A 27536-nucleotide genomic window follows, 5' to 3' on the forward strand; every position below is an offset into this window, starting at 1 on the left:
AATAGAATGGAATAGAAAGGAATGGATGGGAATAGAATAGAAAGCATTATTGTGGGAAAGAACAGAATACAACAAAATACTATACATATTCTATGTAGAATAGGACAGACAGTTTGATAGTAGAATATATTACATGAGAAAAGAAGGGAATTTGACAGAATAGAGTAGAATGGAATGCATTATGATAGTTTTGACTGGAAATGACAAAATAGTATACATATACTATACAGAATAATATAGACAGCCATGACAATATATAGAGGATATTACACAGTAGCTGAATGGAATATATCTGATATGCCACTCAAAGCCAGCCAATATTATTTAAAGAGTGTAGAATAAAATATGTCAGAATACAATGAAATATAAATAGAAATGTAAACTAGAACAGAAACATATTAATAATGCTAATATCACACTTGTTATTACCTTCAACTTTCTTTGAAGAGTTTTAGATTTTGCTTTAAGAGGTAACATTAAACCAAGAGAAGGGTTTTGTTTTCCTCAGAGCAGTACACAGAACACACACTGATGGATGATGACATGATGGCTGGATAATACATCATAATATAAACAGTTGTCATTATTACCCTTAAGCAGAGTTGAAGGGTGGTGCTGTTGGGGAACTCTGCCTGCCACTTGTGCACCACCTCCTCATGGAAGGACTTGACCACGTACATGCAGCCGGGTCTGAGCACATCTTCCTCGGCCCAGGTACACAGCACCCACTGAGCATGGCACAGCACACCATCCAGCTCTTCCTGCTCCATCACGGGCTGTAGCACAGCCACATAACCTCTCTGACACCACGAGGAGGTGCTGGAGAGCAGGGAGTCTGGGTCCGATTCATCCAGGGTGTAGATGGACACCTCCTCTCCTCCTAGACATGCAGGAAGAATGCCACTTCAACATTAATATCAACCAAAGACATGCATGGCAATCATGTTAAAGCAAGAAGCAAAGCACCTTTTAAAATAGATTTAAAAATAAATCTGACCAATTAAATTATGGGATACAGCAGTGCCGTGCTCAAATATAAAGTAAAATAACAGATGAGTGCATTTTCTCGGGTTAACAGTATAGTATAACTCACCCAGCAGGGACACCGGTGTGAATGGTATCGTGTATGCTAATCTCATCAGGTTGTTCCTCTCCACAGCTGCAAAATCAAATCAAATAAAAGTGACTCTATGTCACGTACTAAGACCACGAGAGTCACAGAGGGCCTCTTTTAGCTGACAGCCAGGCAGAGGGGAACTGTCAGGACCTTCTAGACCTTCAGAGAAGGCCCAATCATATCAGCATTTTAAATTTATTTCAGGACCTTCTAGACCTTCAGAGAAGGCCCAATCATATCAGCATTTTAAATTTCTTTCATTCTTTAATTTCTTTCATAAGTTCAGTCTAATTATTCTCTTCTAATTTTAATTTGGCCTAATTTTCTATCAAATTTGCTTCAGAAATGAAAGGGTTACTGTCCTGAAAACATTAAAATCGAGTTATCCAATGAGATTTTTTTGTTTGTTGTCTCTAGACTGAGAAGAGTTTCAAGCTGGCTCACTCATTGGTTAGAACTTCATTGCCGGTACAGAAGGCCATGGCAGTGTATGTTTATGTAGGAAGTGACAGATGAATTAACCAATCAGATTTTGATTTATAGTGGGAGGAACCAAAAATTTATCACCCTAGGCCTGCTCGAACCCCAACATGAGCTTAACAATGAGTCGGCGCCGTCAGCACAACAGTGAAGTCACCTTCCAGCTGGTGTAGCGTTCGTCAGTAGTGTTAGCGGTTGCTACCGTAATAAAGCAGTCAAGCCAGTGCTACTGAGAGCAAGTACCACAGATTAATGACCAAGAAACTAAGATTTCTGTCTCCAGACTCTTCTTCCATGCACACTTGCTACAGTATCTTTCACTCAGACTTAAGTATTCATTTCCCTGTGTAATTTACTTAGTCAATTTTAAAATCAACATTGACAACTACACACAACGGAGCTACCTGGCAGCCTGCCGCTAATCCCTTGCAAAATCTTTTGCTCTGTTGCTTTTTTTGTTTGTCTGGCTAAGTTTTGGCTGAGCTGAAGTCCCAGCTTTAATAGTAACGGTTCACCACTGCAGCCAGGCATGAAAAAGTAAATAGAGTATAAACTGAACCAAACTTGCCTGAGTAATGTGGGTCCAAATCTTCAGCTGACTGAAACACAGATGCTCTAGCTGAAACAGCAGCAGAAAGTTTAGCAGATTGAAACAAAGACAAAGAGGATGTGACTTTCAAACGCTATAATTATTGAAATAATGATTCTAAAGAAAGGTGAAAAAAAGATTGTGAATACTTACATTCAACTGCTCCCCAGCTCTGCACTCTGCGCAACACACACAAAAAAATTATTTTTATTTTATCACAGTAAGGACAAGTCAAACTGAAGATGAGCTCAAAATTTCAATGTATAAAGAATAAACAAAAAAGCAAATGTACTGTACAAGAAAAAAACAATAGTAGTGTGAAAAATATCATGTGAATATTTATTTAGGACCCATCCCCCACCCCCAACTTACGAGGCGTGACGGCTGACGGAGCCAACTGATTGGCTGGGGCTTCTTGAGTTCTGATGGAGATCAACTTATGATCAGTTATTAAATGTTAACTAATAAAAACTGCATTTTCAAACATACAGTACTGTGCAAAAGTCTTAGGCACATGTAAAGAAATGCTGTAGACCAAAAATGTCTTAAAAATAATGAAATGAAATGTTTCAATATTGAAAAAAATTACTATAAACAGTAATCAGTAAGCCATAATAAATGAAACAAAGTCAAGATTTGGTGTGAGACGACCTTTGCTTAAAAAAAAAAATTAAAAATAGTAGTCTCAGGTACAATGAGTGCAGTTTTATAAGGAAATGAGCTGTAGCTCTGGAAATGTACTGAGTGTCTTGCAGAACCAGCCACAGTTCTTCTAGACACTTTGCCACACTTGCTTTTTAATTTTGCACCAAAATCCAGTAGCCTTCATTATGTTTCCTTTTTTAATCTTAAAAGTGGTCTCTTATGTAATATGCTGCTCAAATACAAACTTTTTTTTCTGTAACATTTAATTTTGTGCGGGGAAACAAACATTTGGAACTCTAAAATGTTTTTATATGGACTTGATAATGTAGAAGTCATAAAATAGAAATTTATAACAAATTTGTATGAAAAAAAAATAGGGTGCCTAAGACTTTTGCACAGTACTGTGTGTAGGATTTTTAGCTCTTATATTCAGGAAGTCACAGATATTTAGACCTGAGTCATTAGTGAGTATTCTTCTGATGAAAGGCATGTTTGTCCAAGTGAGAGTATTAATAAGATAAGTACACTTTCATTTCACTTTGTTAGTCTTGGGTCAGAACCATCTTTATCATTGTTCGGTACAAATATTAAGCAGGACATACTGTAAATCATGCTGGAAAAAAAAATTTTAATCTCACCTGACCCAAAGTGAATGATTTCTGTAAGAAATCCATGTGATCAAAATCTAAAAATGAAAGCAATGATATTTAAAATAAAATGACCACATGACTCAAGATAACTGCAGTAGTTCTGGTATATCCATCATACCAGACATAAATAAATAATTTGTTCGTACTGAGCTGAGACAGACTGACAGATGATCGGAATTTACGTCCAGCTATTCCCTTCCCTTTCCGTCTGCTCCTCCTGCTCGAATCTCTTTCTAGTCTTCTCACCTGCATAGCCAATGTTACAACACAGTTTATAGTACAGTATAGAAATAAAGTGGACTAAGGCAAACAATATATCTCTCATAAAAAATGCCTTTTCTTACATCAGTTGCTTCTCCTTCTTTAATTTTGTCAAACCTCCGGCTAAATGATCGCTTTCTTTCTAAGATTCTGTAGCGATCTATCAGTGGTAAGACAAGGAAACATAAATAAACATAAATAAACATAAATTGCTTGAATATTTGGCAGGAAATTTCAGTTTTGATTATGAAACATGCTGTAGTGTGCTACGTCACTTCATTTAGATGAACAATGCATTTGATGAAAATGCTGGAGAAAACAACACTGTTGGTCTGTCAGTAAACATTATTTCTTGATACTTTGGGCCAAAAGTCAGTAGTATGTACAACTCCGATTCCAAAAACAGTTGAAATCCTGTATTAAACATAAAAAAGCAGAATGAAATGACTTGCAAGTCCTTTTCTACCTATATCTTACAATACAAAGAAAAGATATTTAATGTTCAAACTGATAAACATGATTTTTTTGTAAATAACATTCCAAAAAAATTGTTTGGGACATGATTACCACTGTATTACATCACATTTTCATTTAATAATCATTTTCTTTAATTTCATTACGTGCCACATATTTTCAATGGGACACAGGCAGGCCAGTTTAGCACCTGCACTCTTTTACTATGAATCCACACTGTTATAAGATGTGCAGAAAGTGGCTTGGCATTGTTTTGCTGGAATGAACAGGAACATCCCTGAAAAAAGATGTCATCTGGATGGCAGCATATGTTGCTCCAAAATCTGTATGTACCTTTCAACATTAATGATGCCTTCACAGGTGTGTAGGTTACCAATGCCATGGGAAATAACACACTCCCAAACTATCACAGATGCTGACTTTTGTGCTGGTAACAATCTGGATGGCCCTTTTCCATTTTAGCCCAGAGGGCACAAGGTCCATGATTTCCAAAAATAATTTGAAATGTGGACTCGTCAGACTACAGCATGTTTTTTTGTTTGAACATCATACATCAAAAACATCCAGAAATGCTGCTGAATTCTCTGGGCTTGAGCTCATCTGAGATGGACTGACACAAAGTAGGAAACTACTTTGCGTCAGTCCATCTCAGATGAACTCAAGCCCAGAGAATTCAGCAGCATTTCTGGATGTTTTTGATGTATGATGTTCACTTTGCATGGTAGGTGCAGTGATGAACTGTGTTTACCAGCAACAGGTTTCTAAAGTGTTCCTGAGCCCATATAGTAATATCCTTTAAACAATTAAAAGGTTTTTAAAGCAGTACCACCTGAATGATCAAAGGTCACAGGCGTTCAGTGCTGGTTTTCAGCCTTGCCCCCTACGTGCAGAGATTTCTCTGGATTCTCTGAATCTTTTGATGACATTATGGATGGTCGATGGCGAAATCCCTAAATTCCATCCAATTGCATGTTGAGAAACATTGTTCTTAAACTGTCAGACTATTTGTCCACACGTTTTTTCACAAAGTGGTAAACCTCACCCCATCCTTGCTTGTTTGCTCATGACTGGACTTTTCCAATTACCAATTAATCTGTGTCATGAGATTTTTTTTGTTTGTTGTCTCTAGGCTGAGAAGAGTTTCAAGTTCACCATGCAGGTGTCTTTTTCCCCCACATTCCACAATTTTCCCAATCTTTTGTCCCGACTTTTTTGGAAAGTGTTGCAGGCATCATATTCAGAATGAGTATATATTTACAAAAAACAATAAAGTTTATCACTTTGAACATTAAATATCTTGTCTTTGCATTGTATTTAATTGAATATAGGTCAAAAAATATTTGCAAATCATTTGCATTCCATTTTTATTTACATTTCACACAGTGTCCCAAAGTTTTTTGGAATGGGGTTGTATGACAGTTCAGTGGGTTGAAAAGTGGGCTGGTATTACTGATTAGTCTAGGAGACTAAACACATCATGAAGCATGTGCATTATGTAGTGTTGAGCAGTAACACAGCATTTCTTAGCACATTGTTTTCTTTTCACAATGAAGTTGATACCAAAAAGAGTCAATTCACTGAATCCTGGCTTGGAAAACTAAGTGTCACCCATAAAAGTCTATTCCATAGACAGAAAATGAGTTTGTTTATAATTAGTTTAGTATTTCTGTTAGATAGACAGAAAGTGGAACACCCACTTTACTTTACTTGACCCACCACACCTCAAAATTCTGGTCAGGTCCCAGTCATCAAAAATATAGACCTGTTCTCATGATTATACCTTTATAATTCAACCTATACAGACAGTGACCATGTCATGTCATACTGAGCCATTTGTTGTCTTGGCCTGATTCCAGTTATTCTGACCCCCGATATATTACTTACTAGACTCTGAGACTGTGGTTTATCTCTGACACCCCATTTGTTCATCGACCAACCCTTGGCATGAACCTGACTTTGATTCTCATCTCAAGATTTGGATTTGTCTGCCAGTTTGCGATGCACCCGCTCTCCCCTGCAATGTCACTGTCTTATCAAATTGCTGCATGACTTCTAAGTCATGATCCTGTGAGTACTGTGTTGGACTTTGTCTTATATACACCCCTGTTTTTGAATTAACATGCTGTATTTGTCTACCTGAGTCTAATGATGGAATGTTGGACATAGAACAATCCATCCATTATCCGTAACCAGTTATCCTGTGCAGGGTCGCAGGCAAGCTGGAGCCTATCCCAGCTGACTATGGGCAAGAGGCAGGGTACACCCTGGACAAGTCGCCAGATCATCGCAGGGCTGACACGTAGAAACAAACAGCCATTCACACCTACAGTCAATTTAGAGCCACCAATTAGCTTAACCTGCATGTCTTTGGACTGTGGGGGAAACCGGAGCACCTGGAGGAAACCCATGCAGACACAGGGAGAACATGCAAACTCCACACAGAAAGGTCCCCGTCAGCCGCTGGGCTCGAACCCAGAACCTTCTTGCAAAAATCATGTAAAACAACAAGGAAATTTTGTGTACAAACAGATGTGTTTGTTTGATACAATTTTATTGGCTATTCATTGAAAGTATGTCAAAATGAATACTGAATCCACTGTAGTTTGATCCTGTCAGTGACTGCACGAGTTCGTAGCAGCTTTCAAACAATGCCGCCACAGACTACAATTCCCAGGTGCCACAGTACCCTTCCTCTCCCGATTATTGATTGGAGGCACACCTGTTCTGCATCTCAGGTCCCTACTTAAGCATGCCAAAGACTCATGCACCTTGTGAAATATTGTTCTGTGTCTGCATACCTGATCATACTGAACCATTTGTTGTCTTGGCCTGATTCCAGTTATTCTGTCCCCTGCTATGTTACTTACTAGATTCTGAGACTGTGGTTTATCTCTGACACCCCGTTTGTTCATCAGTCGACCCTTGGCATGAACCTAACTTTGATTCTCATCTCAAGATTTGAATTTGTCTACCAGTTTGCAATGCACCTGCTCTCCCCTGCAATTGCGTCCATAAATGCCTGCACTCTGACAGATACCAGACATGAAGGGTTATCCTCAGAAACACATCATGCTTTTTAATAGATTGAAGAATTCTTAATACCTGCAGTATAGTATCAAATAAAGACACAATACCTCTGTCTTTGTGGCCTGGACATGGTGGTATGGGTTCTCCTGCAACACTGTGCCTTTTTGTGGATCTGGCCACTGTCTCCACACTAGCAGAGAGTGAGCGGCTATGCTCCAGCTCTCTGTCTATGGCGAATGGCCACTTCCTGCCAACACGGCCTTGTCTGGGCATGGCTAATTCACTATCACCACAGAAAGCTGGATTCACAATGCCCAGCACACTGTTCCTCTTGGTTTTAGTGTCAATAAACACCTCATCATCCTCCTCCTCCTCCATGGACTCCTCCTGGCTAGGCTGTTGGTGTGGTGCATGATCCCAGACTGTGGAGAGAGAGCTGGTACATGACTGTCCTGGTGACCCACGCAGGTCTGGCCATAAATTGGACAGCGATCCATGTGAAAGACGGAGTCCTATGGACGAGTGTCTGGCAAGTCTTTGTCTTGGACTGCTGTGCTCCACTTCCAAATTTCCCAGCACCCACTTGAGCTTGCTGTCAAAGAAGCTGGCCATACCCCCTGGTGAAAGCTCTAAAGAGTTGCATGAATTGCTATGGGCTACAGCATGCAGCACAGAGGGAGGATTGCTGCAATAAGTCTTTGGAGATTGAGAGATCCGACTCGGGGTGACATTCCCACCAATGGAAGACAGCTGCGAATAGGACGCAAGTGCAAGTCGGGAGCTGGAACAAAGGTGGACAGCTTCCTGCTGCCTGTTTTCAGATGCTGAAAGGAGGTTAAGCGTGTCCACAGCAAAAGCAGATAGGTCCTGCAGCTGGCCAAGGTGAGTGTCCAGCGTCTGCAGGCTCTCCTGGATGAACTGCACCTTCTCAGATACCTCAGCTAATGTACCCATCATCTCCTCTGCCCTGAAGGACAGGGACACACACACACAGTACAGCAGTGATTACTGTTATTAGCACACTTGTTTTAGGTGAGTAAGTAACCACAAGTCTTTCACTGTCCTAATGAGAGATTGCACTGATCTTTTTTTTTTTCCAGATCAAGTATATGTTTTTTGGTATTTCTCAATACCAATACCAACAGATGTGTAACCTACATTTTATTTAGCTCTGTTTATATTGGTTGCCATGTGCTATTAGAGTTCTTTTTTAAAAATGTTTTTTTATGGCAGTTCAACAGTATCTTCAGTACAGAGCTGACCTGAGTATGACTATCAGCTACCACAGTCATTAAAAGTACAATGAGTGCAATGTACTATGAATTGCACCTCGACTCATGAACAAATGTTAAAGAGTTGGGGTCTTTTTTTTTGTTTACAGTAAACAAAGTAAATTTATTTACTATAAATTAGGAGATCTGTGTGGTAGAAATAACTCATATGCATTATTAATTGTGATATGTTGAATAAATGCTTATAATACCTCTTTATGTAAACTACTGAACATAAATTAATCATTTAAATTCACATCTTATTAGTGTATAATTGACAACATGTTATACCTATAGGTTCAAGGAAGCGTAGTATTACCAAAAGGCATTATTAAAATATTTCTAATCAACAAAACAGAGTTGAGTGAAGGAGTCAGCAATTATTTCCCCACTGATGTTAGCATGAAGAGATTAAACTTCAGTAATTCTTTGAAATTTGAATTTTGAACAAAATCTTTCAATGTAATTTTGGGGGTGGCCACATTTTAAAATGACCGACCTTTCTTTCCAGGTTTTCCTAATCTACATTTCCCATTTAAACATTTCTAAAACACAAGTATTTTTTCAGAACTATGTATATATATAGTAGAAAATGTCAAAATATGACCATGTGAAGGGACACTATATATCCTCTATTAGTGTTGTAGTAATCGAGACTGGTCTCAAGACCACTTTTTGAAGGTCTCGGTCTAGTCTCAGAACTGACCATATTTTTACTCAGTCCATTTTTTACTCCATCTCGGACATACAGACTCAGGATTTTATTTCAAGCCTGGTCAAGACCATAACTGCGGGGATTTCACAAAATTGCCTGTGCATTGTCTGATTTATTTGTTAAAATCGTTACTGTGATTGTATGTAAAACCTCCTGCTTCAAATGCAATCAATAAGGTGATTCATAGCTAATTTTAAATTTTCACTACTGTTAATGGCTGTCACCCCTCCCCACCCCTCTTCATACACACTGTCTTGACCCGGTCTCTCCCTGCCTTGGTCTTGGTCTTGACTTGGTCTCAAGACCTCAAAGTCTTAGTCTTGTCTCAGTCTCAATACACTTTGATCTTGATCATGACTTGGTCTCAGTTTAGGTGGTCTTGACTACAACACTATCATCTATGTGGTTCATTCAAACACATTCGCTGACCACATTATCTCTGACCTACAGCTCTCTGATCGTTTCTAACCCAGAGGTTACAACTCCTGTCCTGAAGTCCTCTATAGGTCACCCAACTCTTTGACATGTAAATATTTTAAATAAAAATATGTCTATATGTTTAAAGTAAATAATTGTATTGTGTAAAGTAAGTGCCCGCAGCTCGAGGGGAAACGCACTTTTCAGCAGCAAAGCAGATCCGGTTAAACTGGGTGCAGTGCTGGCTTTCGTGTTTGTCACGGAAATAGCCAGCCATGCAGTTTTCTTCAAATTCAAGCAGCTTCTTCAGATCATCAGGAGCCAAGAACAGTTCTGGAAGAGAGAGAGAGAGAGATTGAGGATGCCCAAGAGTGGCTAATGTAAAAAGTTCATATTTGTGATATTGCTGTTATAAAATTAGCAATAGACACAAACAAGCTTAATGGTATGGCCTCTCTCATATTACTCTCATATTACTCTTGAAGATTTTTAGCATTGATTTTTGTCTTACTATTGTTATGAGGACCTTCTACTGACATAATTACTAAAACAGTTAATTAATGCAATGCCTACACCTAAATCTCAGTACAAACTTAACCTCAATAACCAAAAGGAAACCTTTTTGCATTTTGATTTTATTTTACAGTTTTTTTGAAAAAGCAGTTTCCTTAATGGGTCCCAGCCAACAACACTGTAATTCCTATCCTTGTGGGGACATCTGTAAGGTGTACAAACATACACACACTCACTAAGCCCAGAGCCTGTGTCATGTTTGGATGTCCGTCTATACTTCTGCCAGACTGCTTTCACACACAAGGCCATGTGACTCAGGATGATCAAAGGTGGAGGCAGGAATGGCTTTTTGTGATAGGTCATGATGTAACGGTAGCGGTTGTACCCCCACACCTGGTTGGATATGGCCTTTATGTCACTATAAACATTACTGTAGGGAGAAAAACATACACATAGATGGCTGGCTAATTTAACTCAATTAAAACCTTAGCACAGTAACAGATTTCTCAAAAATGTGCCTTAATCACATTTCTATGGTACAATTCCCACATTGTTGTACACCAAATCTCACCAAACTTGGGCACATACAGGATAAGCATTTATTATCCTGCAAATCACAGTCTTTCTAAGATTAAAAAAAGAAGTTTTCCCACACCATTTCATGGCTGTAAGGGTCTGCATTTTGATATTTGTTTTATATACAGTGCCTTATGAAAGTATTAAAGCCCCCTTAGATTTGTCTTGATTACAAAGGACACCTATCAAGATTTCTCCAGCCAATATTTTTATTGTAGATCAACATGCTCTTAAAGTAAAGATTCCAAGTAAAAATCAATTATTTGTCAGCAGATATTGAAAAGGAACTTAAAAACTGAAGAATGCTGTTTGCATAAGTATTCAACCCCTTCAAACTAGTACTTGGTAGAACCATATTTTATTGCAATAACTGCTTTAAGTTGGTTGCGGTAAATTCCTACCAGCTTTGCATTCTGTCAGGGAGTGATTTTCACCCATTCTTCCTGGCAGGTTTGCTCCAGATTCTTCAAGTTGGTTGGCTTCCATTTTCAAACTGTGTCACAGATTCTCAATGGGATTCAGATACTGGATTTTGACTTGGCCACTGCAGAACACTCATCTTTTTTTTTTTTTTTGGTTAACCAAGCTTAAGTTTTTTTTTTTAGCAGACTGAAGCAGGGTGTCTTATTTTAGTATTTTGCTCCATCCATGTTCTGTTCAATTCTAGCAAGAAGCTCAGATGCAAAGTTTCCCCAGATCATGATCCTGCCACCACCATATTTTACAGTAGGAAAGGTGTTAATTGAATTTTGGCTTGCATTCAGTTAGGTTGGGCAGCATGGTGATGCAGTGGTTAGCACTGTCGCCTCACAGCAAGGGTTCCGGGTTCGAACCTCATGGCTGACAGGGGCCTTTCTGTGGACTCTGCATATTCTCCCTGTGTCTGTGTGGGTTTCCTTCAGCTGTTCTGGTTTCCTCCCATGGTTCAAAATACCCAGCAACTGGGGTTGCACGAGCCAGTGCATACTTGGTGCTGGTCCCAAGCCCAGATAGACTGGGGAGAGTTGTGTCAGGAAGGGCATCTGGTGTAAAAACCTCTGCCAAATTAAATATGCAGATCATGATGATCTGTGGTGACCTCTAATGGAAGCAGCCAAAAGAAGAAGAAGGCGGCAGCTTGCGTTAGGTTACGCCACACAGGTTTGAAACTGTATTGGACAAATAACTATTTCCTGTCCTTTTAGCAATGGTTTCTTTCCAGCCCCCTTTCATCCAGTCCTCAATAATGCAGAACTCTAGAAATGGTTGTCTGGTGCACCTTAACTCCACTCTCAGCCACTGTACTCTAGAACTCCTTCAGAGTGACTGTTGGCCTCACTTTGGCTTCCCTCACCAGTCTCTGTTTTGTACTTGTGCTGCATTTTGAGGGACAGCCTTGTCTGTAGTGCTTTGGTGGTGTGATGCATCGTCCAGTTCCTCAATATTAAGCAACAGTGCTTAATGGGATGTCCAATGTCTCATCTCATCTCATTATCTCTAGCCGTTTTATCCTGTACTACAGGGTCGCAGGCAAGCTGGAACCTATCCCAGCTGACTACGGGCAAAAGGCAGGGTACACTCTGGACAAGTCACCAGGGGATGTCCAACATCTTGTATATAATTTCATACCCTATTCCTTAGTTATGAGATTCTATTACCTTAGCTTAGAATGCTCTTCAAGTCAGTTCAACTGAGGTGGGTGTTGTTGTTTTCTATAAACCCCATTTCCAGAAAAGTTGGGGATATTTTCTAAAATGCAATAAAAACAAAAACCTGCAATTTGTAAATTCTCTCAAACCTTTATTTAACTGACAAAAGCACAAAGAAATTATTTTTAATGTTTTGGCTGACCAACTTGATTGTATTCTCATCTCATTATCTCTAGCCGCTTTATCCTTCTACAGGGTCGCAGGCAAGCTGGAGCCTATCCCAGCTGACTACAGGCGAAAGGCGGGGTACACCCTGGACAAGTTGCCAGGTCATCACAGGGCTGACACATAGACACAGACAACCATTCACACTCACATTCACACCTACGGTCAATTTAGAGTCACCAGTTAACCTAACCTGCATGTCTTTGGACTGTGGGGGAAACCGGAGCACCCGGAGGAAACCCACGCGGACACGGGGAGAACATGCAAACTCCACACAGAAAGGCCCTCGCCGGCCCTGGGGCTCGAACCCAGGACCTTCTTGCTGTGAGGCGACAGCGCTAACCACTGCACCACCGTGCCGCCTGATTGTATTCTGTAAATACAAAAACATTTTGAATTTGATGCCTCCAGCACACTCAAAAAAGTTTCAATAGATGCAAAATAAGAGTGAAATATTCACAGAATATGTATCTCTATGTGCCAAAGACAAAATGGACCATCCAGACTGTTATCAGTAAATGGTGCAAAAGCCAACATATGTCATGGTATGGGGTGCATCAGTGCCCATGGCATGGGTGAGTTGCATATATGTGAAGGTACCATTGATGTGGAGGCATACACTGGGACTTTAGAGAGGCATATGCTGCCATCAAGGTGACATCTTTTCCCAGGAAGTCCATGGTTATTTCAGCAACACAATGCCAGGTCTCATTCTGCATGAGCTACAACAATGTAGCTTTGTAGACATAGAGTGCGTGTGCTTGACTGACCTGCTGTCAGTCCAGATCTGTCTCCTATTGAAAACATATGGCGCATCATGAAGAGGAGAATCAGGCAATGCCGATAACAGACTGTTGTGCAGCTGAAGTCTTGTACCAAGCAAGAATGGGTAAAAATTGCACTTGTAAAACAACAACAATTAGTATATTCAGTTCCTAAACAATCAAAAAGTGTGATTAAAAGGAAAGATGATGTAACACAGTGGTAAACATGCCTAAGTCCCAACTTTTTTTGAGTGTGTTGCAGGCATCCAAGTTAAATAAAGGTTCAAGAGAATTAACAAATCAAATATTTTTGGGTTGGGGTTTTTTTTGTGTGGCATTTTAGAAAATATCCCAGCTTCTCCAGAAATGGGGTTTGTACAGTTGTGACCTTGTTAAGATAATATATTTCATCTGGAGCTTGCAGAATCTGGTGGGTTGAATACTTCTGCAAACAGCATTTTTCAGTTTTTGATTTTCTTTGTAATACTGGCTGGTGGCATGGTAGTACAGTGGTTAGCACTGTTGCCTCACAGCAAGCAGGAGCTTTGTTCAAACCTTCTGGTTGGCTGGGACCTTTCTGCTTGGAGTTTGCATGTTCTCCCCGTGCCTATGTGGGTTTCCGCCCACAGTCCAAAGACATGCGCATTAGATCAACTGGGTAGCCTACTCTAAATTGCCCATAGATATAAATGTAAGTGTGAATAGCTGTCTGTCTCTCTGTGTTAGCCCTGTGATAAACTGGTGACCTGTCCAAGGTGAACCCCACCTTTCGCCCAAAGTCAGCTGGGATTGGCTCCAGCTCACCCATGACCCACAATGGATAAGTGGTACAGAAAATGAATGACTCCATCCATCCATTATCTATACTGTTTATCCATCAGGGTCATGGGGAAGCTGGAGCCAATCCAAGTTGACTTCAGGTGAGAGGCATGGTAAACCCTGGGCAGGTCACCAACCTATTGCAAGACTAACACAGAGACAGACAGCCATCCACACTCACAACCAGAGCACCCAGAAGAAACCCATACAGGCTTGAAGAGAACAGGCAAACTCTGCACAAAAAAAGGCCTCAATCAGCTGCGAGATTCAAACCCAGAACCTTCTCACTGTGAGACAACACTGCTAACCACTGCACCACCATGCCGCCCAAAATGAATGAATGAATGAATGAAATACTTGCTGACCAGTAATTATTTTTGACTGTTAATTGTAAGAGAACATGAGTTTGCAATTAAAATTTACTGATAGGAAGAATACTGTATGTGTATTCATCATTTGCTATTCAGACAAATCTGATAAATTCCAGGTGGTTTGATTACTTCTATAAGCCAATATATGTAGAGATGATGCATACTTGAATAAGGCAATAAGGATGTTAATTATGATGAAGTACTGCATGAAGAGGTAGATGGCCTTCAGCATTGGATGGAAGAATGAACCAGGAGGACAATGGGGATCTTTTTCACAGGCTGTAAAAAAAAGAAAAAGAACAAAAGAGGGTAACAGTCAAGTCAGTCCTTTCAGCTTAGAAAAATCATTCATTTCACTATTCATGATATTGGAATCAATCTGTAAACATGCAGGAAGAATCAAAATCTTGCAATGTCCGTAATTATTTATCATATTTCTATGACATGACACACAGTAGGATGAAACTTAATGTATCAAACATACTGTCAGTGGGTATCTAGTCAAGTCAAGTCAATTTATTTGTATCACACTTTTAACAATAGGCATTGTCGCAAAGTAGCTTTACAGAAAAATAAAAGATTTTAAACATATGAACTAATACAACCCCGATTCCAAAAAAGTTGGGAAAAATACAAATTGTAAATAAAAACGGAATGCAATGATGTGGAAGTTTCAAAATTCCATATTTTATTTAGAATAGAACACAGATGACATATTAAATGTTTAAACTGAGAAAATGTATCATTTAAAGAGAAAAATTAGGTGATTTTAAATTTCATGACAACAACACATCTCAAAAAAGTTGGGACAAGGCCATGCTTACCACTGTGAGACATTCCCTTTTCTCTTTACAACAGTCTGTAAACATCTGGGGACTGAGGAGACAAGTTGCTCAAGTTTAGGGATAGGAATGTTAATCCATTCTTGTCTAATGTAGGATTCTAGTTGCTCAACTGTCTTAGGTCTTTTTTGTTGTATCTTCCGTTTTATGATGCACCAAATGTTTTCTATGGGTGAAAGATCTGGACTGCAGGCTGGCCAGTTCAGTACCTGGACCCTTCTTCTACGCAGCCATGATGCTGTAATTGATGCAGTATGTGGTTTGGCATTGTCATGTTGGAAAATGCAAGGTCTTCCCTGAAAGAGATGTCGTCTGGATGGGAGCATATGTTCCTCTAGAACCTGGATATACCTTTCAGCATTGATGGTGTCTTTCCAGATGTGTAAGCTGCCCATGCCACACGCACTAATGTAACCCCATACCATCAGAGATGCAGGCTTCTGAACTGAGTGCTGATAACAACTTGGGTCGTCCTTCTCCTCTTTAGTCCGAATGACACGGCGTCCCTGATTTCCATAAAGAACTTCAAATTTTGATTCGTCTGACCACAGAACAGTTTTCCACTTTGCCACAGTCCATTTTAAATGAGCCTTGGCCCAGAGAAGATGTCTGCACTTCTGGATCATGTTTAGATACAGCTTCTTCTTTGAACTATAGAGTTTTAGCTGGCAATGGCGGATGGCACGGTGAAATTGTGTTCACAGATAATGTTCTCTGGAAATATTCCTGAGCCCATTTTGTGATTTCCAATACAGAAGCATGCCTGTACGTGTATGTGATGCAGTGCCGTCTAAGGGCCCGAAGATCACGGGCACCCAGTATGGTTTTCTGGCCTTGACACTTACGCACAGAGATTCTTCTAGATTCTCTGAATCTTTTGATGATATTATGCACTGTAGATGATGATATGTTCAAACTCTTTGCAATTTTACACTGTCGAACTCCTTTCTGATATCGCTCCACTATTTGTCGGCGCAGAATTAGGGGGACTGGTGATCCTCTTCCCATCTTTATTTCTGAGAGCCGCTGCCACTCCAAGATGCTCTTTTTATACCCAGTCATGTTAATGACCTATTGCCGATTGACCTAATGAGTTGCAATTTGGTCCTCCAGCTGTTCCTTTTTTGTACCTTTAACTTTTCCAGCCTCTTATTGCCCGTGTCCCAACTTTTTTGAGATGTGTTGCTGTCATGAAATTTCAAATGAGCCAATATTTGGCATGAAATTTCAAAATGTCTCACTTTCGACATTTGATATGTTGTCTATGTTCTATTGTGAATACTATATCAGTTTTTGAGATTTGTAAATTATTGCATTCCGTTTTTATTTACAATTTGTACTTTGTCCCAACTTTTTTGGAATCGGGGTTGTACATTTATCCCTGATGAGCAAGACTATGGCAACAATGGCAAGGAAAAACTCCCTGAGACAACATGAGGAAGAAACCTTGAGAGAAACCAGACTCAAAAGGTAACCCATCTTCATTTAGGTGATAACAGATAATGTGATTATAAATAACTCGCTTCTATAAGTGTGTCCTATATAGTCACAAAGTACAACTGTGTAACCAGGAAATTCATGATAGTTTTAGCATGAAGTCTACTTTGTTGAAGTTATTAACTGTTTATTGATGGAGACTTGAGTGCAAAACTGTTCATGACAATTGCTGTCCTAAAGTTATCATAGCAATTGTAGTCCTCAGCCATCGTAGAGAAACTCTGTGTTCACAGCCTTCTTCTAAGTGTATCTGTAACATCTCTGAATTTATATATAATAGTGAAAATGCAGAAATGTTGTGAAAATGTCCTAAAAGTAGATAAAGAGAACTCAATTAAACAAATGAGAGAAAAATATTATCCATGGTCGTTCTTTCTTTCTCTCTTAAGAAGTATGTCTTTATATCTGTTACTCACGATCAATATCTGAAGCATAGACCTCCCCAAACATCGTGAAGTAGGGCTGGAAGAGCACATTTTTCAGCAGGGTCCAAGACAGTTCCTCATGCTGATGTAGGATGGACCAACGAGGTGTGGCATAACTAATTAGCATTACACCCATGATGACCACAATGTAGAACATGTCCTTCATCTGCAATATCCCCCGCCACACACACACACGTGTCATTGAAATTTACATGAGTCTATTCCTAAAAGTAAGAGCACATGATTTTTGGTATTCACCCATGCTAATACCAATAATGGGTAACTTACTTATTATTTAGCAATTGTTTTTCTGTTTAAATTAACATAATAGCCATGTTATCCATGTTAAAGTGCTTACACGACTAGGAATATTCATTCTTTATAATGATAGCTAGTAGAGTTTAAATTAGTTATATTCACTTGCTACATGAGGTACCTTGGATTGATATTTGTATTGATGCATCCCAACTAAAAAGTATCAACCCTGTCTTTTGGTGTGAGTGAAAATTGTCCCTTAGGACAGTATCTTCCATCCATTATCCATAACCACTTATCCTATGCAGGGTTGCGGGCAAGCTGGAGCCTATCCCAGAAGACTATGGGCGAGAGGCAGGGTACACCCTGGACAAGTCACCAAATCATCACAGGGCTGACACATAGAGACAATCAACCATTCGCACTCACATTCACACCTACGGTCAATTTAGAGCCACCAATTAGCCTAACCTGCATGTCTTTGGACTGTGGGGGAAATCAGAGCACCTGGAGGAAACCCACGCAGACATGGGGAGAACATGCAAACTCCACACAGAAAGGCCCCTGTTGGCTACTGGGCTCAAACCCAGAACCTTCTTGCTGTGAGGCGACAGTGCTAACCACTACACCACCGTGTCACCCCAGGACAATATCAATGAAAAGAAAGTGAAACCATACCATGTTGGAGATCATGTTGATATAGGGTCCAGCTTTCTGGTTAACGGCCAACAGGTCTAGCAGACGCACAAACCAAAAAATTATGTCCAGGCAGTATATGATGCGCCCTGCTGAGTGTGTTAGACCCGTACTCCAGCGCAGTGCTGTGCCCAAGAAGAAAAGAATGATGGCGACAAACTCATTTATGTTCCAGTATTCGCTGAACCATATTTTCAGCTTTTTGCTGAATTGTCTCGGCTCAGACACCCACACCTGGACAAGACAGAGCACATTTGGCATGGTAAAAAACATTTAGCAGAGTTTTTTAGTAGGTGTGGACATGGCTTAACAAGAAGATATGACATTTGGATGACCTGAAAGGGTTGACATGGCACACCTGTATTTTACTTCCAATGTCTACATATGTTTTCTCTTAGCAGTGAGCTGAGCTTGTGTGTGTGTGTGTGTGAGAGAGAGAGAGAGAGAGAGAGAGAGAGAGAGAGAGAGAGAGAGTTATTGTCCATTATCCATTCCACAACCAGCTTTGATGTGTGTTTGGGGTCTTTGTCCTGTTGAAACACCCAATTGTGTCCAAGTTTCTGATGGTTTGAGGTTATGCTGAAGAATTCTGAGGTAGTCCTTGTTCTTCATTATTCCATCCACTTTGTGCAATGCACCAGTTCCACTTGTAGCAAAACAGCCCCAGAGCATGATGCTACAAACACCATACTTAACAGTTTGTGCAGTATCCCTCTGTACCTCCGGTCATTGTAAAATTCACTTGACTGTAGACAGTGTTTCAGAAACTTCCAGGTCATGGCAGTCCTGTGCCTTGATGGTTCCTGAATTGTTCCTGACCACCCAAACCAATTTCCTCTCTGATGAGGGTGACCATTTGGGCCTTCTTCCAGCAAAGTGGCTTGGCAAAGTGGCTACACAAATCAGCTGACAGGAAATTGATTTGGATGGTCAGGAACATGAACTGCTGGAACACCACTGTCACTGTCTACAGTCAAGTGAATTTTACATCACCATGGACTGAGAGGCTGCCATCCAAGAAAGAAGCTCCTGCTCCAAAATCCACATCTTCAATCTCAACTGAAGTTTGCAGCTAACCACATGGACAAAGAAAAAGCCTTTTGGAGGAAAGCTTTATGGTCAAATGTGAGAAAGATTGAGTTGTTTGGCCACAATGACCTGAGGTATATTTGGAGGAGTAAAGGTGAGGCATTCAACCCCAAGAACACTGTACCAACTATTAAGCATGATTAAACAAAGTAGATGGAATAATCAAGAAAGAGGATTACCTCAGAATTCATCAGCATAACCTCAATCCGTCAGCGAGTTGGCTGAAACTTTGATGCAATTGGGTATTCCAACAGGACAATGACCCCAAACACACATCAAAACTGGAGAGGATAAAGCAGGCTAACAAACTTTTGGAATGGCTTTCCCAAAGTCCTGACATCAACCGTATCAAAAATATGTTGACTGTGCTTAAAAGTCAGATCCATACCAGGAAACACACAAATTTAACTGAACTGTACCAATTCTGCCAAGGACAGTGGTCAAATATCCAACCAGAATTCTGCCAAATGCTTGTTCATGGCTACCAAAAGCATCAGGTCAAGGTGAAACTTGCTAAGAGACATTTATTAGGTGTGATTTATGTAGATTTTTGACCTTGTACTAGTATGTATAATTTTGACTCTCTGTTGATTTTAGAAATAAAAATAAATGTAACTTTTGCATCAAATGCTTGTTTTATGTTTATTAAAGATGTATATTGTACAATCATTCTGCCACATAATAAGAGCATATCAAAGAAATCCCAATATTGCCATGACATTCATGTCAATGATGAGTGTATGGAGACTTCTGACTGCAAGTGAATACACGAGGGGACTTCAAAAAGTTTTCAGGCCTCACCCAGAAAACGTCACAGGAGAAAGATTGTTCTTGCATTATTTTTTAACATAGTCTCCTTTAACTTCAATACACTTGGTCCACCAATGTTCAAGCTTTGCTATCCCTTCATGGAAGAAGGTTACATCTTGAGCCTCCAGATGTTCCTCAACAGCATAGATGACTTCATGCAAGTGGGATTTCAGTTTGGGAAACAGACAGAAGTCAGACAGTGCCAGGTTGGGTGAGTAAGGTGCATGGAGCAACAGTTCAAAAGCCACATTTGACTGCTTGTGCCCCTGCCACGTGTACTGTGTGGATGGGCACATTGTCTTGGAGCAACGTCATGCCAGCTCGAAGCTTTCCTCTCCTTTTTTCTTTGATTGCTTCTTTCATTTGAGTTTTTGTGGACAGTGATACAAGGCTTTATAGTATACAGTTATACCCCAAAATGGGGGTTACGGCCCTTGTTTCCAGGTGAAGCTGAGAACTTTTTGAAGTATCCTCATATATAAACATTTTAAAACTGTGATACTTTTTTTTTCCCTTTTCAGTCACTGATGTCTTTATGTGACTGAAGTTATGTAATGAAAAATATCATCAAACATTGACAACCAGCTCGACATATAGCTACTGTTTCAGCCTACACGCTCAATGTTTTATTTTCTTGTTACTTCTCACTGCTTTTGTCACAATAAAATCTGATCAGTGTGTATTTAAGTTTAAACAGCTTTTGTGTGTCAAGTTTGAAGCCTATTATGAAGAATTACATTGGGTGAATGATTAGCAACGCAGCTACTAAGTTACACCTTTGAGACAAACAGACATAATAAGAAAACAGTTTTCTTATAGACATAAGAGAAGACCTTTGATTCCAATAAAACAGATAATGTGGACCTTCAGTTTATTTTTAACATTATTAACAGCTCGGGACACTGAAGGAAGGAAGCCAGAATAATAAACCACATTTAATTCCAACTCAGTGCCAGAGGTGTCTGGAATTCATAAATTTAGCATTGATAATGTTGAAAAGAATATAAGAAATATACAGTAATAATGAAATGGAGTCAAAATAACTAAAACTATTTTTGTTTATATGTTGTCTGTTTTTTATATGTGATGTTGCATGCCAGTGAATGTGCCCGAGATGGTTCACCCCATAACACAACAAATAAATATATAAAAAATAAAATGGAAAAGGTTGTACCTAACTTGATATTTTGAGGATCAGTAGTAAAATTGTCAGATAAGCTGCCTTATAATTTCAAGTTCTACTTGCTTACAAATAAATTGTGTGTACAGCAGAGATGGGTGTAACGCGTTACTAAGTAACGTGTTACTGTACTCACACTACAGTTGTCGGTAACGTAGTAGGGTAACGCGTTACTGTTATAAGTTTATTAAATCACATTACAGTTCCTAACGTAGTAGAGTAACGCGTTACTTTTATAAGTTCATTAATCACACTACAGTTCCTAATGGTGCGCACATTCATTGCTGGATTTCTCCAGTGGATAGAAATCTTAGCTGAATCCGCCCTTAGCAGCTGCACTCTCCCCCATAATCCCAAAATCCCCAGACCGTGCACGCCTGCGCAATAGCCGTGATGTTAGACTTGCTCATGAAACTGGTGGTGGTGGTGTAGTTCCAAGAATGGCAACGGCTACTACGTTTGAGGGGTGGCGATATTCCCACTATTTTCAATATGTGGAGAGAAAGGACAGAAATATAATCGTAAGATGCACCTTGTGCCCAGGTCAGAAGCTATTATCCACTGCTGTAAACACGACATCAAATCTGTCCAAGCACCTGCAAAGGCAACATGCTAACACGAAGCTAGTAGCTAAAGACAGTAGGAGGACTGATACTGCTACCGAATGCATGCCGACTCCAAACAAGCAGCAAAGACTTGATTTCCATCAGGTATCAAAAGCAGAGTTGGATAAGCTTGTTGCTTCTTTTATTGTGGAGGAAATGTTGCCTGTGAACACTGTGGAATCGCCGTCTTTTAGAAACATTATTAGCAAAATACAGACTACAGGAGAAAGACAGCCATGGTCGGATAGGAAAACCTTTATACGCTATCTGGATCAGTGTTATGCCACAATGGAAAGTAACCTTAAACGAAACTTTGAGAGTTTAGATTATGTGTCTACTTCTGCTGACATCTGGACAAGTCATAATAAAAGTTTTTTGGGAATGACTGCCCACTGGATTAACCCAACCAATTTCCAGCGCGAGAAAGCCGCAATTGCCTGCAAACGAATTAAAGGACGACATACGTATGACGTTATAGCAAGTGAAATTGAGTTTATTCATTCCTCGTTTGGACTGTCACATAAGGTCACCGCCACTGTGACGGACAATGGGTCAAATTTTATCAAGGCTTTCAAAGTGTATGCGCCTCCAGCATCAGATACAGACGAAAGGGATGAGGAAGATGAGGGTGTAGCGTTCATAGATGTTGGAGAAGTGCTTTCCACCAACCCAGAGGGACAGTTTTCACTTCCTCCACACTTTCGGTGTGCGTCACACACACTCAATCTCATTTCAACTAATGATGTTGACAAGTGGTTGACATCCAATACCGAGTCCAAAGCGGTGTACAGAAGTGCCACTGGGAAGTGTTCGGCCCTCTGGACAAAATCAAGCCGTTCCACAGTGGCCGCCAAACTTGTGGAGGATATGTGTAAAAGAAAACTTATCGTGCTAACATCAACTAGATGGAATTCGTTCTATGACGCCCTGTCACGCATCACGGACATCCCTTCGCCAGAACTGAACTCTCTGTGTAGCAGTCTGGGTATTAAATCCTTAACTGAACGGGAATATACTTTTCTGAAGGAATACTGCACTGTTATGAAACCTCTCACAGTAGCGTTGGACATTCTGCAAGGGGAGGACAACTGCTACTACGGTAGTCTGCTACCCACACTGGAGACTTTAATGTCCAGGACCTTGGTGCTATGAAATGGGCTCTCTCGGATGACAGCAGGTCTGCCAGATGTCATAGTTGAGGTAAAAGCAAAGGGGAGTCCCATATACGATTCGTACATTGGGGGAGTGCCTGTTAGAGAGCGCACTTGTCCTGGGCCATCGGCATAGTGAGGTAGGGTGGCCAGTTCCTTTCCTCGCCGCCTTTAACTTCCCCAGTGTTTCCACCAGGTCCCCATTCACTGCTGGGTGGACAGGGAGCGAGCCCCAGATCCCCGTCGAGCTGAGGCTCGAACCAGGGACCGTTCGCTTAGCGGTCAAGCGCTCTAACCACTTGGCCACCTGTGCTCCATAGTTGAGGTATGCGCACTGTGATTTGAACTCTGAAATCATGCGTGTTGTATTGTATGACGCAGATTGAGTCCAAGTTCAAGTTTATTGTCATATTGACATGTTGTCATTGCCGTTTACATTACAGTACATTACATTACATTAAACTTAGCAGACGCTTTTATCCAAAGCAGCTTACAAGAGATGGCAGAAACAAACTACAGATATGCGGATTATTACACAGAATAAGCAAAGCAAATGTTAACAGTGAACATTTTTTCCGTAGGCCATCAAAATGAGATTTGCACCAGTGCTCGACAGCAAAGATGCCCTCCTCGCTGCCGTGACGTTGCCAAAGTTTAAAGTGCGATAGCTGAGGGAGAACGAGAGGAGAGAAGCCGCAAAGAATTTACTGCTTGCAGAGTGTTGCGCTCGCACTTCAGTTCTTCATGCGCCCGTTTTGGGGAATAAGACTCCCACCGCCTCCTACAGCACTGTGGCTGAGAAGGAGTTCTTTGACTTTGACGAGGAGGAAAACACGTCTTCCTTCAGCTGTGACACAGAAGTCATAGAGTATTTGCAATCGGGGTCAGAGATGGAAGTACTTAATCGGTTTCCTCATATAAAAAAGATATCACTGAAATTAAACACAGCTACCCCATCTAGTGCGCCAGTCGAGAGGCTGTTCAGCCTGGGTGGTCTCGTGCTGACGCCTAGAAGAAACAGGTTGTCAGACAACAGATTTGAAAGACTGCTCCTCATGCGCTACAATCATTGCTTTAGTGGGGAGCACCCCCAGTAAGTTAACGAAGTCTGTTTGCAAGGCTAGACCAACAATCAAACGTGTTTAATTGACTTCATCTAGGTTAAATGGTCATTGTGGTATTTAAGTTTTAAGGCATTTATGCTGTTTTCTTTATAGACTACCTCTTATTTAACTTTTAACAGTGTCTGCAGGCGATTTAATTTGTGCTATTTTTAGTCAGTGCTGTTTTCAAGCTAGCCTCTTATTTGTTTTAGACTTTTGAGGAGGCTTGTTTTTTTTGGCATAAGCCTGTCCACGGACCCATACTGACTCTTCTTCCTCTGTACCACTTGTTCATGTTGTCATCATGACATTTAAGCCTTAAATTGTTTTATTAAAGGGCATTAAAGAAAGGCTTGCCTTTGTCTTACTGATTGAAATAGGAAGTGTGCCTGCACATATAGGCCTAGGGTTTGGGGGTTTTTTTCTTAACGCTGTAGCTGAGTAATGCAATGTAATGTAAGGAGTTACTGTTCATAAAGAGTAATGAAGTAATGTAATGCATTACATTTTTTTACAGTAGCGAGTAATGTGTAATCGATTACTTTTTTTAAGTAACGACCCCAACACTGGTGTACAGTAATTTTATCTGGTAAATATTACATCAACGAATGTGCCAAAGCCTGCTACCTCATTCTAAATAGAAGACTGTTTTTTACGAGTTCCAATTTATAAAAAAACCATTTGTGCTTTGTCTCCTTGGTACCATATTGTACATTTTTATATAATTGTTTTTCTATGATTTTTTTAGTTGGTGTCTCACAACTCTTTTTGAGTGGTCCCCAACACTTCTTATTTTTGTCAAAGGAAGGGGGTAATTTGACTGAATTTTGTATTTATATACCTCTGTATTGTATTTTTATTGTGTGTTGTGGAGTGACACTGAAATAAAGTCTATCTATCTATCTATCTATCTATCTATCTATCTATCTATCTATCTATCTATCTATCTATCTATCTATCTATCTATCTATCTACATTCCAGAACTAGTCAAGTTTGTTCATGATCATGACCTTGACCTCTTGTAACCTCACAGCAAACATACCGAGTTTCATGCAGTTTGCTTTTCCAGGCTTCAGTGGTGCTGAATAATGGACATGACCAATGTCTAAATGGCTTGGAATCAAAGCACCTTTGATAAACACTTATAAAGCCTTGTCTTTATTGTAGCACAGTGACAACCACTATGACCAAAGCATGCCTCACAGACTGTGGAAGAACTACTGACAGACCTCCAAATAGGGGAGGTCTGTCAGTAGTAGGAGTTATCACCAACAATGGGCATGTCAGTCGACCTGATCTTGCAAGGTTAAAACTGAGCATTGTGCTTCAGACTCACCTCCCTGATCTTGTCTACAGCTGTAGATAAGACATAGAAAAAGACCAGCCATTCCGGGACACTGGGTCTTGGCCCCATCCGTACCAACAACATGTAGGAGAAAAGCACGATGAACGTCAGGTAGGACATCTACAAACAACACACAAGACACACTGCATCAGAGATATGGGCAGAAAAGCTAGAGAAAGATATAGACAGAGAAAGAGGGAAAAGGTAAGATAAAAGACACAGATGTAGATCAACAAGAAGAAGGAGGGAAAGAAAGCGAAGAAAACAGGAGATGGACATATGGTAGATGACTGGGATAAAATGTGGAATATGATGGAGAGAAATGGTGACAGGCAGGCAAAAGGTGAAAGTGGGAACAATATGAATAAGTGACACAATAGATGGAGACATACAGAAAGAAACTAAGAAGCAGAGAGAGAGAGATGAGTTATCTTAGGTAAGAGGTAGGAGACTTACAGCGTGGACCCAAAATTTGACCACAGGTGCATTGTAAAAGTCATAGACCTTCCTGGAGCATGGTAACCACCATGCAACGAGACCTGACCTGTGCTTCGCATGGCTCCTCCCTCTCTCTGAATCACTCTCAACCTTCAGAAAAGAGGAAACCACCAGTACATTTTACTCGAGCATAAGCTCTTTGTGATATTATGATATACTGTCCAGCCAGTTATGAGCATGACTTTATGAAACAGATTAGATGAATGATATAGAGGTATGGAAGCAGGATGAGATGTTTCTCTTACATCTTGTATCACATATTTTTTTCTTTTGTATGTACAAATAGTTACATACATTTTTTTTATACATGTTCGAAATAAAATAAATTCATTCATTCATTCATTCATTCATACATCTTTAATTTCTTGCTCTGCTAAGCTCCCGGTGTCCCTCCCAAACTGCAGGGCTTCTTGAGTCTGAGGCACATGGGACATCTCGGCCTCACTCTTAAACTCCAGCAGTTGAATGCCCATAGGGAGCAGGATACTCAAAATGATCTGTGTTTAAAGAAATGGAATCATGATGACTACTTAATGATGCAAACAAAAAGGTCGATGATTCTACTACTCCTTCATATCCCACTATAGAGTACATCATAGCCTTAAAACAAGAACACATTTGAACTCCAACATCAATTAACACCTTTAACCAGGAGTTCTTCCTCATGTTCAAGCGACCCATCCACAGGTCGGTAAGGAGCATCTGGGTGCATGAGTGGGCCATGAAGGACCTGTGGCCTGAGGCCACAGCCATCTGCAGACAGGTGAAGTTACTCCAATCGGTCATCTCCCAGGTCAGCAGCTTCATGGCCATGCGCTCATTCTCCTTGAAGGCCTTGTCCAGGAGATCCACAGCAAGCTGGCCAAACTCTCTTGAAGACAAGACACACACAGACAATAATCGCACTTGTTCACGCAAGGGAATGGTCAAACCAATCTTCAGATTTTAATCACACATCATGTCTTAGCCACATTCTTTGAAGTTAAAACTATGAAACCCTTGCCAATATTTACTTTGAGTGTGGGTCATTTATCAATCATGCTATAATTTATTTGATACTGGTGTAAAAAGTCTAAAAAAAAAACAAGCATAGACTAACAGAGAATATTTCTCAAGTTCGTCAATAATGCTGTCATCCATGTTGCTTTCCTTGGCCTCACTGGCCATGGCCTGGTACAGCCTGCATGCCACCACAGCTCTGGCCATGGCCTGCGTGCCATGCTGCCACAGGAAGAGTGCCAACTGCTGCCGCCGCTTCAATACTGCCCATACAAACAGGTCATTGAAACTGTAGACGAACAGGGATGAGCCACCCACGTCTAACTCCACTGTCTCCACATTTTTAGGCACAGGTTCTGAGTGTGTCTAGAACACAAAATAAAAAATAAATACATATGAATAAGATTTATTTATGCAGCACCTTTGCCTGCACTGGCATCAGAGTTCCCTACTATCCTTGACTTGCAAGTGAGCAAAAGAAGATGGTGGCACCCTGTG

At 40.4% G+C, this 27536-nt stretch overlaps 1 protein-coding gene across 1 annotated transcript in view; it reads right to left on the minus strand.

Annotated features, from left to right (window-relative positions):
* The window catches only part of trpm6 (transient receptor potential cation channel, subfamily M, member 6), an 89558-nt gene that overhangs the window by 25212 nt on the left and 36810 nt on the right, over positions 1-27536 (minus strand). Inside the window, exons 15-33 of the mRNA XM_060908016.1 lie at positions 27139-27404; positions 26682-26910; positions 26393-26536; positions 25998-26129; positions 25533-25661; positions 18240-18491; positions 17298-17472; positions 14707-14821; positions 10396-10589; positions 9847-9979; positions 7351-8210; positions 3826-3902; positions 3628-3727; positions 3470-3516; positions 2559-2608; positions 2340-2365; positions 2166-2216; positions 1094-1159; positions 591-880 (exon numbers count right to left, since the gene is read on the minus strand). Of these exons, the coding sequence (XP_060763999.1) occupies positions 591-880; positions 1094-1159; positions 2166-2216; positions 2340-2365; positions 2559-2608; positions 3470-3516; positions 3628-3727; positions 3826-3902; positions 7351-8210; positions 9847-9979; positions 10396-10589; positions 14707-14821; positions 17298-17472; positions 18240-18491; positions 25533-25661; positions 25998-26129; positions 26393-26536; positions 26682-26910; positions 27139-27404 (3336 nt within the window). The remainder of the gene's footprint in view (positions 1-590; positions 881-1093; positions 1160-2165; positions 2217-2339; positions 2366-2558; positions 2609-3469; positions 3517-3627; positions 3728-3825; positions 3903-7350; positions 8211-9846; positions 9980-10395; positions 10590-14706; positions 14822-17297; positions 17473-18239; positions 18492-25532; positions 25662-25997; positions 26130-26392; positions 26537-26681; positions 26911-27138; positions 27405-27536) is intronic.

This window comes from Neoarius graeffei, chromosome 24, assembly GCF_027579695.1.
Source record: "Neoarius graeffei isolate fNeoGra1 chromosome 24, fNeoGra1.pri, whole genome shotgun sequence".
NCBI lineage: Eukaryota > Metazoa > Chordata > Actinopteri > Siluriformes > Ariidae > Neoarius > Neoarius graeffei.